Below are 19,600 nucleotides of genomic sequence, written 5' to 3' on the forward strand. Positions count from 1 at the left end.
GCCTGACCCAAACATTTTCCACGTGTTTTTCCCTCTTCTCTTATTCGCTCCTTCAACAGAGGCTACAGACTGGGAGAGAGGCAGTTCGCCAAGACGGGAGAAGCCTTGGACAAGAATACCTGTGGAAAGGCTGCCCACTGACCAGCAACATCCACACTGAACTATACAGGAGAGAAGTAACCTTGGGAAAGTGAGGCAACCGGGTCCCAGTTTCCTCCTGTCAAGTATTTATGTATTTATAACAGTGACTAATCAAGAGCAAAAGCTCACTAAATATTAGTTCCATTAATATTAGGAAACAAAATGGACTTAATTTCCTTCTTTTTCTTAGGCAAAGTGGATGGAGTACGAGGGGCTGGGTGTGGTCAGTGAAAAGCCCTTGGGTGCATTTACCAGTTAAAAATCCTCATTAGTACACTGGTATGTATTTAAGTAAGACAAACACAGTAACAGGAACTCAAAGAGAAAAAACACACTTCATCTGGATCACAAACATCACATTTTATGACTTGTCTTACATAACTGAGTGCTAAATCACTCAAATCTAATAAAAATGTTAAACAAAAAGAATGCAATTCTCTCTTTTTCCCCTTTACACTGAGCATTTGGGGACATTCTAAACAGCTTTGACAATCCATATCATTTCTGTGGTTTAAAATTAATACACAATTTGTACAAAGACCACTCTGCTGTTACAATATTCTGATACAATGTAATAACAGTCATAATCAACTTTTATCAATTTTATATAAATAGCTTATAGAATGTCTTTGCAAACCACATATTTGTTATAATACAAAACATTTTATGAAAATACTATACTAGTTAAATCTTTTTTGCAGAAGTGGCAAAAAGTGAAGGACAAAGAGGCAGAATAGTATTTCAAAACTAGTCTTCTGTGATAGGCCTAAATATCTGGCAATTAATCCTGTTTATATGAAATTATAGGTTTGTAACATTGAAATGTCAAAAGTGCAGTGCATCCGGCCAAAACAAACAGTTCCAGTCGATATTTTATTCTGTAAAATTAATTCAGTATGACCAATGCCATTCATATTTTAAAACTGAACCAATTCTGTCTTGTGATTTTTAACATACAGGGTTTCTGGGTTGTATTGGAAATTAGAATATTCTATCTAACGATCTGGTTACTTTCCTGTAAATCATAGGAACAGTGTCATATTTTAACATTAATAATAAAGGTTATTATCTTTAACTGCCGAATAGCTTCTGTGGTGATATTTTCATAAAAGAGATACTTTACATTTCACTTTCCTCCAAATACATTGAACAACAAAAAAGTGCAGTGCATCAACTTAATTACAAAATCAGTAGCATAAATATATTATTTGGGTACCAAATTTCCTTTCTAAATACAGTAATTTATTAGTGTTGTTAATCTGTGCCTAATTTATAAATTAAACTTTATCATAGTTATGTGTGTAAAAAAAAGACATAGTACTATACATATACATATATAAATATGTATATATATGGTTTAGAAATATCTCAGTTTTAAGTACCCACTGGGGGTCTCAGAATGTATCCCCCATGAACTGGGGTTGGGGGGACTACTACATATTCAGATTCACATATTTTTATAGTTATTAAGTAATAGTTTTAAATAATAACCATCAAAATATTTAATCCCAGATGTGGATTAAATCATGGTAGTATCAATTATTTTTAAAAATTCCAATTTATTTATTCATCAGTAGGATGTAGTATTTGACAATGTCCCCAGAGAATTAGCTTAAGTGTAGAAAGTGATCATCTAATTACAGTTATTAATTCAGTCATTTACAAAGCTGCTAATATGTTGTTGTTGTTTTTCCACCCTGATGTATCCACTTGAGCATATCACACCAAAACCAGATATAAACATTCCTGAAATAAGGAGCCATCTTTATATGTGTATTTCATTACAGTGCTTAGTCTTGGTATTATTAAGCACAATAAATTTTTCTTTATGAATATGGTAGATTAAGGCAAAAGGATATAACCTAGTCCTCTCAATAATTTATTTTCTATCTTTTAGAAAATGCTTTTGAGACCATACAAATAACAGCTCTGCTGGATAGAAAGACACAAAACTGTCCCTTAGACCAACATCTGGTATTTTAAGCATGAGGTTAAAATCATGGTGCTCTCGGGGTCTTCCCTTGATCTGCTATTATGATCATTCCCCAGCGGCAACCACAATGCTGATTTTCAAATGATACCATTTATTTGCTATGTCTCTTTGCTGTATATAGATTATTTTTCTTATTAAAAAATATTTAATAATTGGGCAATAATCTACTCAGTCTTTGTTAACTTTCCAATGAATAATTTTTCATTTTTGCAACCATTTTCTGCATGGTTGTTGCATTTTTCTTCTGTTATCTTCTTCACATAACTAAGTGGTCCCTTCCCTTCAAAGGAGGAAGGGTTTTTGAAGGAGCCTCCAATTCTATCCCACAACGTGAAATACTGTCCATAGTTATAGTCGAAGAACATGTGGTGGTCAGTATGATGAGCGGAGCCATTAATAAATGGCCTTAAGATTTGAGGGACACGAAAATCACCATCATGAATGGAAACTGTCCAGATATTGACCAAGACATACAAAGTTAAATAAACCACCTTGTGTAATGGGAAGATAAATGGGTATAAATGGTAAGGTAGACTTTGAAGGAAGCCATCCAAAGGGTGAAAAGCATGACTTGCAAATGGAGTCGGAATCTTCCAGATATGATGAGGTTTATGTATGCGCTGCAGAAGAAAAGAACACCATCAGCACCGCAAACTCAACCCAGTGCAACTTGAACTTTGCTCATGTTGTGGAAATGACTTAACTAAAAAAATCCCTCTGAAATGAGCAAAATCACTTTGTAAAATGCCCTCCACTTTACCCGCAAATGGTGAAATTTTAGCACAAACCCTCCGGACTCATAAAAAATACAAAATATAACTGCTATTTGTCCTGACTCTGGTTCTTGGTACCTAGAGGATGGAATTCATAATCACAAACGACTGAGATGTGTAACATTTTTTCTTTCCCCTATACGCGACTCTACCTTATACACCAGCCTGTGATGGAGGCCTCTGTGAATCCAGTAGATAAGCATGTCAGTAAAGAAGAGGAAGGACAGCACACTGACCACGAGCTGGAACCAGCCTAGAGGAGGTAACAGCACAGAGCAGAATCAGGATCTAGCCGCCAGGATTGGCATTTATTTTTTACATGTCTAAAAGCATATGATCCTAGACTCAAATATACTGCTCACAAAAATTAGGGGATATTTCAAAAATGAATTGGAAGCCGTAAAATATCCCCTAACTTTTGTAAACAGTGTACTATAAACTATCTGTTTTGGCTAATTGAACACATTATAAATCAATCTCCCTCGACTCTCCAGAATCTGCTCATTTCCTCATCTCCCTCATTCAAAAACTTGGAAGTGTTCTACCTAAAATATTTCTTAATCAAACTATTAAGGTACTTATGAGACAGAAAAAGGGCACTCCTGAAGCATCTTTATTATTTAAATCTGAGAATATTCTATTTAATAATTTTTCTTTATAAATACATCTTTATACATTGTCTCCCTGCTTGGAAGTTTATTTTATTTAAATTCTTAAGCTGAGCATTTATGCCATAACCCAACCCTTTCAGGTCTTTTCTAACCTCATCTGCTCTTGTGCTGACTGGGCTGGTTTACTCAATGTCTTCCCAACATCTTCAAAGTCTGACTTCTGTACCTTTTCTCATACTGTTCCATGTATCTAGAATGCCCTTCCTCCTTTTATTTTTACTCATAATCCCACCCACTTTTCCAAGCCTAGTCAAGTCGTCACCTTAGCATGTCATTTTTGTTCCTTTTTTTTAATTTTTTTAAAATTTTTTTATTTTTATTTTTTATTTTATTTATTCATTTTTAGAGAGGAGAGAGAGAGGGAGAGAGAGTGACAGAGAGGGAGAGAGAGGAGAGAGAGACAGAGAAAGAGAAGGGGGGAAGAGCTGGAAGCATCAACTCCCATATGTGCCTTGACCAGGCAAGCCCAGGGTTTCGAACCGGCAACCTCAAATCCTTCCTTAGAAAGCAGAGCTGCTGGTGCAGGTCTACCACATTTTTGTTGAGAAACCTGGACAAGTTACTGGAATTCTCTGTAAACCTATCACCTATAAAAGGAGCATAATAACAGTACCTACCTCATAGAACGGGAGGTAGGATAAAATGAATTGATGTGTGTGAAAAGCTTAAAACTGTAGCTGGTACTTCTGAACACTCAATAGATGTTAACTATTACTCTTACTTTCTAACACCAGACACTAGAAATATGTCTTGATGGAATAATTTCAGAATTTCACGAAAAGTTGAGTTACAACAGGACTGTTTATAATAGACAAAAATGGAACAATCTGAAGGTCTAAATATTAGAGATGATTTAAATAAACTAGGGATATCTACAAAATGAAATAATATAATTCACATACTATATAATGCCAATATTTAAAGGCATGAAAACATAGACAAATAGATTGCTAAGAAAAAAAGCCTGACCAGGAGGTGGCACAGTGGATAGAGCATCAGACTAGGATGTGGAGGACCCAGGTTCAAGACCTCAAGGTCGCCAGCTTGAGCACGGGCTCATCTGGTTTGAGCAAAAGCTCACCAGCTTGGACCCAAAGTCGCTGGCTTGAGCAAGGGGTTACTCGGTCTGCTGAAGGCCCGCGGTCAAGGCACATATGAGAAAGCAATCAATGAACAACTAAGGTGTCACAATGAAAAACTAAAGATTGATGCTTCTCATCTCTCTCCGTTCCTATCTGTCTGTCCCTGTCTATCCCTCTCTCTGACTGTCTCTGTAAAAAAACAAATAAATAGATAAAATAAAAAGATCAGAGTCCAAACCAGTACGCATCATAAAGATTCATTTTTGTCACATAAATAATGACATATACAAGGCATAGGAGGCTGAGAAAATACACATCAAAGGATTTATCATTTCTAGGTAGAAAGATAATTGATATTTTTAAATCTGCATTTTCTTATTTTCCATAATTTGAGTTATTATTTTTAGAAGTCTGAATTCAATACAGGTAATAGGCAACAAATGCAAAGGCTTCTACCTGACCATACCTGTCTTCCCCCCAAGCACGATTTCACCTAAAACCAAGCCTTTAAAATTGATAAATAAATGCATAGATGTGGCAAGGCATAAATGCAAATAATATTAAACATTATTAAAAACAACTGAGCAACTTGTAATTCTTTTAAAGATGAATGAGGTAGATTTGGTTCTTTAGAAAAACCAGTCTGTGCCTGCCACTCTTATGATTTACTTACCACGTGGAAATTCCCCTATGTCATCATACAATTGGCTGTAACCTTTCAACTCTAGCAGGAACAACGAAACAGTGGGAATACTTATCCACGGCAATGACTGGACAGTAAACATAATCTCTCGACAGACTTGATTCTGCAAAGGAAATTTCCAACACTTAAAAATCACAAACTGTCAATTAAGCAGAACTGGCATAATTTCGGTCAGATTTTCAGCTCTTTTATATGACCACACTTACTACCAAAATGTCTCTAAAGTGTTTATATGTGGGAATGGGTACGTAAGAAAAATTCCTTTTGTACTGAGCAAAAACAATAAATATTTTAAATTCTCAAACTTATTCTCCCTCCAACAAAACCTGTATTACAAATTTCTATTTATTGAATAATCATTTCTCTCATAATTAACTTCCATCCATAACACCTCCCTCCCAGTCCTTGGAGACTTGTATTTGCGATTTATATTTGCCAATTACAAATAACTGAAACAGAACTACTGAGTTTGGATCCTCTACTTCTCAAAAAATATACACAGTAAAAATATATTTCAGTTTGTGAGTCACACATTGAAATAACTACATAAACATGTGCATTTATTTATTCATCACTATTAACAAAGACATTGTCTATGACTAGCAAACACCAGGCTTTTAATTGAAAATAAATGTTAAATCCATTTATTTGTTTAAATTAAGGAAAGAGGTGGCAATTAGCCCTACCAAAAATAAATCATCCATTTGGGGATGGCTTCAAAAACTTTTTTTTAATCCTAATAACCAATTTAATCTGAATAGCTCACAAATTCATCATATTGTTATTTACTATAACAGTAGCTATAAACAGGTAAGAAAGTCACTTACCTTTAAAAATTGTGGATGTTTCATTAACGCATGATCAAAGACAAAATAATAGCTCAGTGTTCCAAAGAAAAAATAAAGGATGTAAGCACCAAGATTTGTTACAATCAGGAGACTAATCGTTTGCCGGAAGATGTCGTCCTCTGGCCATGTGGCTGGATATATGTACGGTGTGAAAACATAATAATCTGCAACACTGAGTACAAGATCCATCTCAGCCCCTGAACGGTAAACACATGCAACAATTATTTACCAAACTGACATTTCTCAAAGCAAAACATTTTCTGGAAAAACTATATATGAAGTTCCTGCTTTAATAAGCATGTGCAGTACACGTCTGCTCTTCTGGAATCTCCTAAATGCCATCTTTAGAGCTAGACAAGATCTCAAATACAATCTCTAGTCTAATCTCTTCTTTTTATACACAGGGGCAGTGAAGCTCAGTTAGAGAAACTGAGACTCAGGAAGTTTATTCTCTAAGGTTTAGCTGACCACGGCGTAAGTCCAGATCTAATTCCATCTTAGTGTTCTTTTCTACTATATCCTAAGGCCACACGGCAAGTATACTGCAGAGCACGGGGTACTCAAGCAAATGGTTTCCTCTTTCAGCTACAAGTGTCAGCAGCCTCTCACTCCTAAAAACACTCGTATTTCAGAGATTTTTGCTTCAATGCTGAAACTTAAGATGAATTTCCTAAAAGGTATCTATGTTGCCACCACAAGCATAAAAGTCAGGAACTATCTATCTGTTCTTGTGACCAAAGAAAAGGCCCTTTTCATTGACAGAACAAAGGGAGATATATGAGAGAGAGAGAGAGAGAGAGAGAGAGAGAGATATTTTTTTTTTTTTTGACAGAAACAAAGAAAGAGTCAGAGACAGAGAGAGGGACAAACAGACAGGAAGGGAGAGAGATGAGAAGTATCAATTCTTCGTTGTGGCACCTTAGTTGTTCATTGATTGCTTTCTCATATGTGTCTTGACTGCTTTCTCATATGTGTCTTGACTGGGTGGTGGGCATGCTTATAGCAGAGCGAGTGAACCCTTGCTCAAGCCAGTGACCTTTGGGCTCAAGCCAGCGACCACTGGATCATGTCAATGATTCCACACTCAAGCTGCCAGCAACCTTGGGGTTTCGAGCCTAGGTCTTCTGCATCCCAGTCCGATGCTCTATCCACTGTGCTACCACCTGGTCAGGCAGGGAAACATTCTTTTTTTAAATTATTATTAATTTTAATGGGGTGACATTGATCAATCAGGATACATAGGTTCAGAGAAAACATCTCCAGGTTATTTTGACATTTGATTATATTGCATACCCATCAACCAAAGTCAAATTGTCTTCCGTCACCTTCTATCTGGTTTTCTTTGTGCCCCTCCCCTCCTCCCTCTCCACCCCCCACCAGGTAACCACCACACAATTGTCCATGTCCCTGAGTCTCATTTTTATGTCCTACCTATGTATGGAAAACGTATTCTTAATGTTAAAAATTGAAATACCCTTACTCCTTTCCGCCTGACCGGGCAGTGACGCAGTGGATGGAGCGTCGGACTGGGATGTGGAAGACCCAGGTTCAAGACCTCGAGGTTGCCAGCTTAAGTGCGGGATCATCTGGTTTGAGCAGAGCTCACCAGCTTGGACCCAAGGTCGCTGGCTTGAGTAAGGGGTTACTCGGTCTGCTGTAGACCCATGGTCAAGGCACATATGAGAAAGCAATCAATGAACAACTAAAGTGCCACATGAAAAGCTGATGATTGATGCTTCTCATCTCTCTCCATTCCTGTCTGTCTGTCCCTATCTATCCCTCTCTCTGACTTTCTCTCTGTCTCTGTAAAAACAAACAAACAAACAAACAAAACCCTTACTACTTTCCCTGCTAAACAATACTTTAGATCAGGGGTGAGGAAACAGAGGCCCAGGGGCCAAACAAAGCTTTACTGGAACACAGCTATGTTCAGATGTTTATATACTGTCTATGGCTGCTTCTCTAGACAGGGTTGAGTCATTGCAACTGAGACAGTATAGCCCACAAAGCCTGAAATACTTATTATCAGGCCCTTTAAAGGCCAAGGGTATCAACTCCTGGTCCAGATGGTTAAACTTTTGAAAAATTGTAGTCAATTCTGCAATTACATCTATTCTATATTCACAATCCTATTATACAGTTCAGCAACATTATGGTCAGCTTGTATAAACTGACCACTGAATCTGGATCATTTGTGATCTGCTCCCTCAGTCTTTACTGCAGTTGCTAGAGGATGTATCTATAACACCTCTCATTTATAATGGAAACTTTTGAACAACAGCAATAAAAAAACCATTCTGGAAATTGCCTAAACATATTAGATTTCAAGTATCCAAGTGGCCTTTATCTGCTATGTATTGGGCCATATACATAAACATCAATTTATGAAGTAAAATTAAAATAAAAACTAAAAAGAAAGACTTTAGTGTTGCTTCCTTTCGTATCTCAGTATACCACAATCATCAGCTCACTTCCAGCCTTCTGCGTAACCATATTTATTAGTTTCCTATGAATCCTTACAGTATTTTATAATGAAGAACCAAACTACAAATTTTTACCTCCGTCCTTCTTTACAAATAGAGATATATACACTGTCACACTCTTCCTCTTAACAATGTATTCTGGAGATCTTTCCACCATTAATAAAAAATATTCTCCTTTTCTGTTTTTAATTGAACAGCTTTCTCGAGATACAATTCATATACTCTAAATTCACCATGTTAGAGAATGAGTCAAAAATTTTAGGGTGTCCTCAGAGCTGTGCAATCATTATCACTATCTAATTTCCAAACACTTGCATCACCCCCAAAAGAAACCTCATATTCTATACTACTGAGCTTCTTGGATGTGTAGATTTGTTTGTCATCCAATTTAAGGAGTTTCGGGCCATTGTTCCTTAAAATAAACTTTTACTACTTTTCTTTCTTCTCTTCTGGGACTCCCATTATGCTTATGTTGGTATTTTTTATTTTATTTTATTTTATTTTTTGTGTTTTTCTGAAGTTGGAAATGGGGAGGCAGTCAAGACAGACTCCCGCATGCGCCCGACCAGAATCCACCCGGCACACCCACCAGGGGGCGATGCTCTGCCCATCTGGGGCGTCGCTCTGTTGCAACCAGTTCCATTCTAGCACCTGAGGCAGAGGCCACAGAGCCATCCTCAGTGCCTGGGCAAACTTTGCTCCAATGGAGCCTTGGCTGCAGGAGGGGAAGAGAGAGACAGAGAGGAACGAGAGGGGGAGGGGTGGAGAAGCAGATGGGCGCTTCTCCTGTGTGCCCTGGCCAGGAATCGAACCTGGGACTCCTGCATGCCAGGCCGACGCTCTACCACTGAGCAAACCGGCCAGGGCTATGTTGGTATTCTTGATGGTAGACTCCCAGTCTCTGAGGCTCTGTTAATTTTTCTTCATTCTTACTTTCAGTTTCTCAGATTGGATAAACTCAACTGATCTATCTTCAAGTTCTTTGACTCTTGTTCTTTTACATCTCAAATCTGATGTAAGTCTGATGGTTCATTTTAAACTTCAATTATATTTTCAACTCTTGAATTTTTATTTGGTTCTTTAAAAAAAATCTTTCACTATTGATAGCCTCTATTTGATAGGAAATTGTTCTCATACTTTCTTTGAGTTATTTAGATGGTGTTTTTTTTAAAAATATATTTATAGTAGCAAATTTTAAAGTCCAGTAAATCTGGGCTTTCTTTGAGATATTTTAATTGACTGCTATTTCATGTGTGTATAGGCTCTTACAGAGAAGGGTCCATGAAGTTGGAATTAGATGTTGATGATGGGCCAGGAACAGGATTCTCAAGTGATAAAGCAACACCACAATGGCCTTTTGAAAAGATTTCTACTGCCTGACCTCTGGTGGCGCAGTAGATAAGGCGTCGACCTGGGAACACTGAGGTTGCTGGTTCAAAACCCTGCACTAGTCTGGTCGGGGCACATATGGGAGTTGATGCTTCCTGCTCCTCCCTCCCCCTTTCTTTCTCTTTCTCTCTCTTCTCTAAAATGAATAAATAAAATTAAAAAAAAAAAAAAAGAATTTACATCACACATAATCAACGAAAAAAACTTTTTTTAAAAAAACATTATTTTAACAAAAAGTTGAGGTGGATGCACAAAAGGGCTGTCTAGGAATAATTTAAAATTTTCAATTGCCTTCTAGTCCAGTCTGCCTAGAGCTCATACAAGCAGCATAGATGTTATTGAGTTAGCGTGAAGATTTCTGCTCGGGTATTTTGTAAGACCCATTCAAACACTTTAGATGCTGGCTTTTTCTAATCATTGCCAAATGTCTGGAGCACTGGTGTTTCTTCTGTGGTCTAAAGTTTTGTAAGGACATGAAACAGGTATAGAACTATCTCAACACCGCTGCAAGTTTTTCTAGCACTTAGGTTTTCACCAAATATTATCTTACCAAATTCATCAAGGTAATGTTTAGCTACTTCAAGATCAGCAAAATTTACCAGACTTTCAGATATATATATTTTTTGTTCACCACACTGCTTCTTAAATTTCCTAATCCTGCTTTCTTAAATTCTAGCTTTCATCTTCCGTAGCAGTTCTTCATGATATAGTCTAGCTTGTTTCATGATCACCAAAGCAACCAGTCGCACTTATTTACTTCCTATTGTCAAGTCCACCTAGTCAAGATAGCGTTAGGATCTCCTTTCTGTCTGGTGCAATGCTTTCTTATTCTGCGTCAGTTCTGTCCTCGCTGCCAGTGTAACTTCAGTAATCTGTCTTCCTATTCTTTAAGTCACATATGGTGGTAGTTTCCACACTGTCTTCTTGAGTAAGATGCTTCAGACACACCATGCACAAGCTCCAAAAATGGCTCCATGTTCTGTGCTATTACTCTTCACAGACATTTCCACTCATTCTGTTACTCACAGGGCTAGCTTTAACTACTTTTTAAATATTTTCACATGCAATTAAACCAAAGAAACAAAACTGTACAAACAAAAAGTGGAGGCAGGAGCATCTGGGAGGTACACCAAGGCAAAATGGGCACCTGGATCAGCTGGAGTCAGGCATTAAATGAGTTTGAGTGTCACATTTTATTATTTTTAAAACCAAAACTAACTTTTGGGCTTTCGGACTTTGGAACTGTGGCTAAGGGACTGTGGGTCTATGTTCCTTTGTGTGACTTCACTGTTGCTTATTCAACCTAAGTATAAGATATTTGGATAGAATCTAACCTTTTGCTATTAATAGCAATGCTACAATGACTAACCCTGTTGTTAACCTGCTACAGGAGGAAGAGCTAGGGCAAAGAGAAAAAGCACTGATAACTTTAGTAAATATTGCTAAATCGCTCCTCAGAGGGGTTGTGCTACTTCGCAAGTCCACAGGAATGTAGGCTAGTGACTATTTCCCTACAACTTTAACAGCAGAGAATATCACCAAACTTTTGGGTATTCATCAACCTGATAGCAAAGAAATGATATCTTGGTGCATATTTACTTTAAACTTACCTTATGATGAGTAACACTGAAATCATTTTATCTATCTAGGATAATTTATATTTTTTTGTGACTTGATGAGAAGCAGGGAGACTAGTTTGGTTGCTCTGTAGTAGACTAAACCAAAGAAGATGAGAGAACAGACATATCCATCCAAGACATAGCAAATAAAAAACCCAGTAAGGTTTGATAACTGGTTAGATAACTGAAATGTGAGAGAGAGAAAACCTAAGATGCCTGAGTGGATGATAGTGTCATTATAATGTTGTATAGGAGTAGATATACACAAAGCTGACTCCATCTTTGTGTGCCTGTGTCTCTCTAGTTTACATGTTCTGAACCCTGACCTAACTAGTCTCAGCGAGCACCGAAGCCTCATAGTTAATAATTAGTTGTGTCCTGCAACCTTATATGATACAATGCAGCCATAAAGATTTCTGTCAGTTAAAAAAAAAAAAAAAAAAAAAGCCAGCAAGTAAAAGCCAGAATGACATAGCAACAAATAAATATCAAACTAGGTGCTGACGTTAATTGTAAGCAGTTCCCGTCCCATCCTACCTTCTTTGTCCTTTTGTCAGTCATTGGTAGTTTAGCTATACTATAAAATATTTACTGTAACAACTGTCTAGCAGCAGAGAATAAATAATCTGTACAGTGTGCTGGTTGTCTGTCTGCTCTCCCCAAATCTTCCCGCAATTAAATTACCCTACAATAAATTCTGTTATAATCAGTAGAGTTGCCTGCTTCATTCTGCAGTCTTAACATACCTTCTTAGTTCGGTGGTCACTGTACCTTCACTCCATCATCAAACGGAAACAAGGACTATCGGGAGAGCCAGTAGACTGGGTTTAATAGGAATAGGGAGTGTGGGAGGAATGATGGGTTTGGCTTGGGTCTTAAATCTAATCGCCTGTGGCTCATCTGGGCTACTAGACATAAGCAGTAGACTACATACAAATATGAATCTGAAGTTCAACAGTGATCCCACTAGTTGAAGTTTAACTTGTAAAAGGTAGAGATGGTCAAGGGAGACAATGTAGCAGGGGAAGTACACTAAGAAATACCAGGAGACATAAACATTAAAGAAAAACCTAACAATTAAAAAGACTATTGCTACCCCACAAAAAGTTGGCAAGGGTTGATGGACTAATCTGCATGTTACCTAGTGCCACACAGCCCTAAAGCAACACAGCACCCGAGACAGTACAATGCTGCCAGAAAAAACTGAGATATTGACCAAGAATCTTCTTTACTCAATCTTTAATATCATATGTAAGTAAAAACTTTCGTAAGATTTCAATCCTTAACTTGAAAAAATTCTTGAATAAGAGCATGCTAATTGCATTCATTGTATCTATTCCCTGTATGTAATTGCTATTGTAGTAAACCAATGCCTGGAAGGGAGGAGGAAATGAACCTCAGTCAACCTACAGGTAGTGTAGACACTGTGACATTAAACTTGTTTCAAGTAGTTTTAGAATTTTGGTTTCAATTCATTCTATTTGTTGAATATAGTAAGTAGGTATTTATGAATATATTACCGTAATTTCTGACATCTAATATAAAATCTTCTGAAATTAATAGCAATATGATTACAAAACTGCAATTCAATTTTGAAGTTTAGATTCAAATCCACCTTCATAAATTGCATATCACATATCTACATTAAAGAATATTGTAAGAGCCTGACCTGTGGTGGCGCAGTGGATAAAGTGTCGACCTGGAAATGCTGAGGTCGCAGGTTCGAAACCCTGGGCTTGCCTGGTCAAGACACATATGGGAGTTGATACTTCCAGCTCCTCCCCCCTCTCTCTCTCCTCTCTCTCCCTCTCTCTCTCTCTCTCTCTCTCCTCTCTAAAAATGAATTAAAAAAAAAAAAAGAATATTGTAAGAGTTAGAGACTAAGTACATGATTTTGGGGCAGTCTCTGACACATAGAAAGTAGTTAAAGAAACAGGAGCTATTATTATTACTGTAATGGGAACCAAAACTATCTTAACCTAAAGTAAGAAAAAGGTGCCATTTGATTTTTAAAACATAATTAATAGCCAATTGATCATAGGTAATAATAGAAATATTAATATTTGTTATATACTAGGTACTGTAAATCCTAACTCATTTAACCCTTATAGGAAACCGCACGAGTTAGATACTAATATTATTCTTATTTTACAGATGAAACTGGGAAGAGAAAATTAAAGAAACTTGTTCAGGGCCATGAGGTAAATATATGCTGGAGTTGGATTCAAACACATGAAGTTTGGGGTCAAAATCCATGACTTTAACCAAGTTCTACTGCCTCTTTGTTACTTTCAACTCTTCAGCTCAATTTTTAATATTCTCAGTGATGACCCTACAAGCTCATATAATTTTGCATATAATTTTAAGGGGCTGAACTCAAGAGCTCCACAAACCCTCAGTTAAGGACCCCTTTCTGAAATAGAAGCTTATAGTAAATATTACCTTACCTTTACAAAAACAAAGGAAACTTCTCTTAAAACAGTTTTCAAAAGAACACAATTAGACGGTTAGAATGACTTGAGTCTTCAATTACCTTTTTAAAATTCCTTTGATTGTTTTTAATTACCTTTTTGCTTTACCTTAAAAGTATAGTCAATAGCTAACATTGATTAAGGACCACTTAAAGTAATTTTTTTGTATTCCTTTGCTTAATTCTCATAACCCTATGAGGTAGATACTTCTATAACCCCCATTTCACAGATAGGGAAACTGAGGTCAGGAGTATCTAAATAACTTGCTCAGTAACAACAGTAACAAGTAACAGCTGGATGTATATTCCAGAGCTTGTTCACTTAGCTATATTACTCTATATTATCTCTCAAGATCTTATATACAGGCAGATGGGGAATTGAGTATCCCATGTTAATTACAATACATAATGAATGGAAAAGCACTCTTTAATTAAAGATCAAGGATCATGTACTTATTATTGGTAGGTGTCTATCATTACAAAGTTAAGAAAAAAATGAAAGGAAGGTTAAATAAAGACAGATGAGCTACCACGTTTAGGCTAAAAACACTCAGCTACCACAAACTTTCCATTTTGAAAACTTAACCTTCCGAGGTAATTTTTTCTTCTCTGCCATCTCCAAATTTACTCTGCTGTTACTAGGGATGCTAGTAGATATGATTTGTCCTTGTACTTTCGTAATCGATTATTTCCCTTCTCTTGTAATCTTCTCAAACCACGGACTGTTGCCCCACCCCACTACTTGGGCTCACACTAGTCACAGATAATGAACTAAGTTCTTCAGCCTAATTCCTTTGCTCCTTAAAAAATAAACGAAAGCATGTCCCTCCAAGAACAGAGGAAAATCCGTCTCAAAGTAACGTAGGAATATTCCGTGGGCAGACTTCCCTTGGATCAGAGATCCGCAACATTTAACAAAAAGTATTTCACTGTCTTCACGCCTGTCCATGTGTCAATTTCCTTCACGTCCAGGCCACCTGGGCGCCCTGAGATACCTCCTCCGGCCGGGCAGCGGCCGGGAACTAGAAGTCTCTGGCCGCAGCCCTCCTCCCTCTCAGCCGGGACAGCTTGCGCCCCCTGCGCCCCGCACTCGCCCCATCACAGCCCTCGTGGCCTGTGTTTTCAGTCTGTCCACATCTATATACCTGCCAGTTTCTGCTACCAGTCGGGGCAGCAGTCCTCAGGTCAGTTTCAGCCTATCCCCCCGCGCCTGCCCAGTGCCTGGCATCTAGAAGACATTCAATAAATGCGCGCGGCATGGTGGGAAAGGGCGGGCCAGGTGGGGTCTCAACTTCCCCACCTGGGCCTCACCTTGCTGTTGCTGTTTCTCTCCCCGCCCCCCGCTGGTCCGGCTCTGGTCTGCCTCCTTCCCTGCCCTCCCGCCATCCCTACCTGGTGAGGGTCCGCCGCGGATCGAGCTGCTGCCGCGACTCCGAACGCACGGGCTGGCTGATCGCCTGGGCCGACTAGCGGGCGCTGCCGGGAGGGCGGAGCCAGACCCCAAGCTCAGAGCTGCCGAAGCCGCCAGCCAATCAGGGGCCGGAGTCATAAGCTGATATGACGGCGAATCGCGCGACCCGGCAACGTGAGACCGGGTAGCTGCCCTCCCCGCGGTCACGTGGACGCCGCGCGCTCGGCCACACCCCCTCTCTCTGCTGACAGAAAGAAGGAGGGGTACCGGACTTACGTACTGAGGCAGCGAAGGGTCGAGTCTCCGGCTTTTCGTTTCTTTGCTTTTTAAATGGCACTGCCGTCTGTGGCTCGGAGTCTTGTACGAAGCACGTTTACTGTAGTTATGGAACCTTTCCTAAAAAATAAAAGAAATAGATGGCATTTCTTTGAGACGAACGTCGGGGACATTTCGCCTTTCAAGTGATGGAGGCTCAAACATCTGCCCGACAGCTGCTAATGTTTCCCAACCCCGAGCCCGCCCTTCTCGCAGAGCGCCGGATGGCCGGCATCCAACTCAGCCAGTCTACGTAGGTGTGTGAATGGCAGAAACCTCTTCCTGGCACCAGTACAGCCAAACTGCAAGCTCGACGGGAATGCTATTGATCCCTGGAGGTTTGCTTTCCGTGCGAGCGTGCCCGGTCCGTTTCTGCTTTGCCAAACTCGGACTGCGCCGGCCACACCTGTGAATCGACCTTCCTGGAAGCCTCGGCGTAGTGATTCTTCACGTCAGACCGGCAGCGTCACATCACCTGACAATCTGCTGGAAATACAAATTCCCCGGAGCCACCCCAGACCTGCTGGATCGGCAACTGTGGGAGGGCACCAGGAATCCGTGTCAGAGTGATTCTAACGTTAGATAAAATTGAAGAACCGCTGTTGTAGTAAACTTGACCAATCAGAACAACATCTGCCTAGTCGTTTAATTTTGCTCCCTCCAGAATGATAAGTAGAAGAAAATACATGAAAATGGAAGATGACTAAATTTAGGAGAAATCATTTCTGATTCCTTGTATAACTAAGAAGTGCTACAATGTAAGGGAGAAACTGTTAGACCCTAATCAAAACCTTCTTTATCAGTATTGTTTTAAATATCTGTAGCTTGCCTTCCACTTTTAAAAAAAATTGCCTGGCCCTGGCCGGTTGGCTCAGCGGTAGAGCGTCAGCCTGGCGTGCGGGGGACCCGGGTTCGATTCCCGGCCAGGGCACATAGGAGAAGCGCCCATTTAAAAAATTTATACTTGTGTACATTGTAAAATTACCTCCTACTTTCTAAATAACATTTCTTCTTTCTTTCTCTCCCTTGCTATTCTTATTTCATTCTTTAATTTTTTAGATAAAGATTTTTATATTAATATCTGGGGATAGTAAAACTGTGGTTTAAAAGGTATTTACATAGCACAAAGTTTCCAAATGTCTGTCTGCTCTAGTGTAAATCTTGTCTATGGGGTTTGTTTAGTCCACAAATATATATTTTCCCTTTACTTGAATTAATTTCATATTAAAAAATAACAGACCTCTTGAAATTGGGAACTCTGACATGAAATTATAAGCAACCTTCAAATATATTCTGAATAGAGAGAATTTTATCATTGACTATGTACTGGTGGTTTTTTATTCTTGAAATGAGAAGTTCTCAAGGTTTGAAAATATGCAACCTCCTCCTGGCACCCTGAAGTAGTAATAAATTAAACCCAAAAGAATAGTCTTTTAGGCCCTGGCCGGTTGGCTCCGTGGTAGAGCATCAGCCTGGCGTGCAGGAGTCCCGGGTTTGATTCCCGGCCAGAGCACACAGGAGAAGCGCCCATCTGCTTCTTCACCCCTCCCCCTCTCCTTCCTCTCTGTCTCTCTCTTCCCCTCCTGCAGCCAAGGCTCCATTGGAGCAAAGTTGGCCAGGGCACTGAGGATGGTTCTGTGGCCTCTGCCTCAGGCGCTAGAATGGCTCTGGCCGCAACAGAGCAACACCCCAGATGGGCAGAGCATCGCCCCCTGGTGGGCAGAGCGTCGCTCCCTGGTGGGCATGCCAGGTGGATCCCGGTCGGGCCCATGCGGGAGTCTGTCTGACTGCCTCCCCGTTTCCAACTTTGGAAAAATACAAAAAAGAAAAAAAAGAATAGTCTTTTTTTAAAAAAAATTAATCTTCAATGTGTCAATAGAGCATTCTAGGACGCAACTTTTCCAGGTACTTTCTCTGTCCAGGAACAAAGATAATTTATTCATTAAAGTTCTGTACTAGCTAGCCACTGCCAAGGAATTTAGAGATAACCTATAATGCCTGCTTACATTTCTTGTTGGGAGTTAAACATGTTAACAAGCCATTGAACCATGTATTTAATAAATAGTTATGCGATGGCTGGTAAGTGCCAGCCACTGTTCTATGCCTATGAGATATGTTGGGGATCAAGATAAGTAAAAGCTCTGCCTCATGAAGTTTATAAACTAGTGAAGAGACAGGAAACAAACAAATAAATGTATAATACAATGTCAGATAGTGATAAATACTATGAAGAAAAAAGAAAAAGGATAAAAGAGTCAAAATTGATGAGAGCTATTCCTATAGACAACCTGGCCAGAGTCAGCTTCTCTAAGGGCGGGGGTGGGGGGAACGTTGACCTGAATGGAGTAAGGGGGACTCATTCATTGGGAAAATTCTAAACTGAGATACAGAGTCTGAATATTTGTGGGGAACTATGGGGCCACTGGCTCACAAATATTTATTTGCATCAATTTATTTTTTAGGAGGAAAGTAGTATTCAAGAAAGTTTGGTACATAAGTGTCCTTAAGCAGGTGGTAGGAAGAGAAGAAGGTATTTATCCCTGTACCTGCCCACATGGATTGGGTTTTAATTTATAGTATGGTACTTAACATTTTAGGCATCAGAAATCCCTCTGAAAATTAAATGAAAGCTATAGTCTATATTGCCAGAAAAGTACACATTTGCAAACTGTAGAAGGGAAATGCTTGTAGTTTTTGCCCATTGAGTGTCATGTTGGCTGTGGGTTTCTCATATATGGTCTTCATTATGTTGAGATATGTTCCCACTATTCCCACTTGGCTGAGATTTTTTTTAACATAAATGGGTATGGGATTTTATCACATGCTTTTTCTGCATCTATTGATATGATCATGTGATTTATATCCTTTATTTTCTTCATTCTGTTCATGTGGTATATCATGTTTCTCGATTTGCAGATGTTGTACCAACCTTGCATTCCCGGAATAAATTCCACTTGATCATGGTGTATGATCTTCTTAATGTATTGCTATCTCATTTGCTAATATTTTATTGAGGATTTTAGCATCTATGTTCATCAGAGATATTGGCCTTTAATTTTCTTTTTTTGTAGTGCCCTTGTCTCATTTTGAAATTAGGATAATGCTGATCTTGTAAAATAATCTTGGGAGTCTTTCCTCTTCTTGAATTTTTGGGAATAGTTTGAGAAGTGTAGGTGTTAGTTCTTTGAATGTCTGGTAAAATTCATCAGTGAAGCATTGTGATCCAGCTGCCATCTTGACTGGAAGTTCCTAAAATGTATTATAAATTTATATGATTCCCATATGTGGTTTATCACCATAGCAGACTAGTCTGATGAGCTCCTGTTATGTATCTTACTGCCTACATGGCACCCTTATTTGGATCTTTTTTTTTTTTTTTGTATTTTTTCTGAAGTTGGAAATGGGAGGTAGTCAGACAGACTCCAGCATGCGCCCGACCGGGATCCACCCAGCATGCCCACCAGGGGGCGATGCTCTGCCCATCTGGGGCATTGCTCTGTTGCAACCAGAGCCATTCTAGCACCTGAGGTAGAGGCCATAGAGTCATCCTCAGCCCCCGGGCCAACTTTGCTCCAGTGGAGCCCTGGCTGCGGGAGGGGAAGAGAGAGACAGAGAGGAAGGAGAGAGGGAGGGGTGGAGAAGCAGATGGGCGCTTCTCCTGTGTGCCCTGGCTGGGAATCGAACCCGGGACTCCTGCACGCC

General features: G+C 39.2%; 1 protein-coding gene across 5 annotated transcripts; it reads right to left on the reverse strand.

Annotated features, from left to right (window-relative positions):
• Positions 1-480: 480 nt before the first annotated feature.
• On the reverse strand, positions 481-17,187 carry SC5D (sterol-C5-desaturase). Of its 5 annotated transcripts, none has more exons than XM_066259811.1 (6): positions 16,175-17,187; positions 15,864-15,979; positions 6,191-6,408; positions 5,334-5,466; positions 3,060-3,160; positions 481-2,754 (listed from the first exon to the last, which is right to left on the reverse strand). In XM_066259811.1, exons 3-6 carry the CDS (start codon positions 6,398-6,400, stop codon positions 2,299-2,301), a joined length of 900 nt encoding a protein of 299 aa, XP_066115908.1. In that variant the 5' UTR covers positions 6,401-6,408; positions 15,864-15,979; positions 16,175-17,187; the 3' UTR covers positions 481-2,298. The 5 variants fall into 5 exon arrangements, with proteins under 5 accessions (XP_066115908.1, XP_066115909.1, XP_066115907.1 ...); XM_066259812.1 differs by having other exon boundaries at positions 15,860-15,979; XM_066259810.1 differs by lacking the exons at positions 15,864-15,979; positions 16,175-17,187 and adding an exon at positions 15,565-15,648.
• Between the last annotated feature and the right edge of the window lie 2,413 nt (positions 17,188-19,600).

This window comes from Saccopteryx bilineata, chromosome 2, assembly GCF_036850765.1.
Source record: "Saccopteryx bilineata isolate mSacBil1 chromosome 2, mSacBil1_pri_phased_curated, whole genome shotgun sequence".
Classification (NCBI taxonomy): Eukaryota; Metazoa; Chordata; class Mammalia; order Chiroptera; family Emballonuridae; genus Saccopteryx; species Saccopteryx bilineata.

Excerpts from the sequence above, each read along its gene's own strand:
- SC5D (XM_066259811.1), bottom strand. The coding sequence starts at position 6,400 with ATGGATCTTGTACTCAGTGTTGCAGATTATTATGTTTTCACACCGTAC. Across the intron at positions 3,161-5,333 it reads CATAGGGGAATTTCCACGTG|GCTGGTTCCAGCTCGTGGTC; the intron begins GTAAGTAAATCA and ends TACCTCCTCTAG. Across the intron at positions 2,755-3,059 it reads ATCACAGGCTGGTGTATAAG|CGCATACATAAACCTCATCA; the intron begins GTAGAGTCGCGT and ends TTTCTTCTGCAG.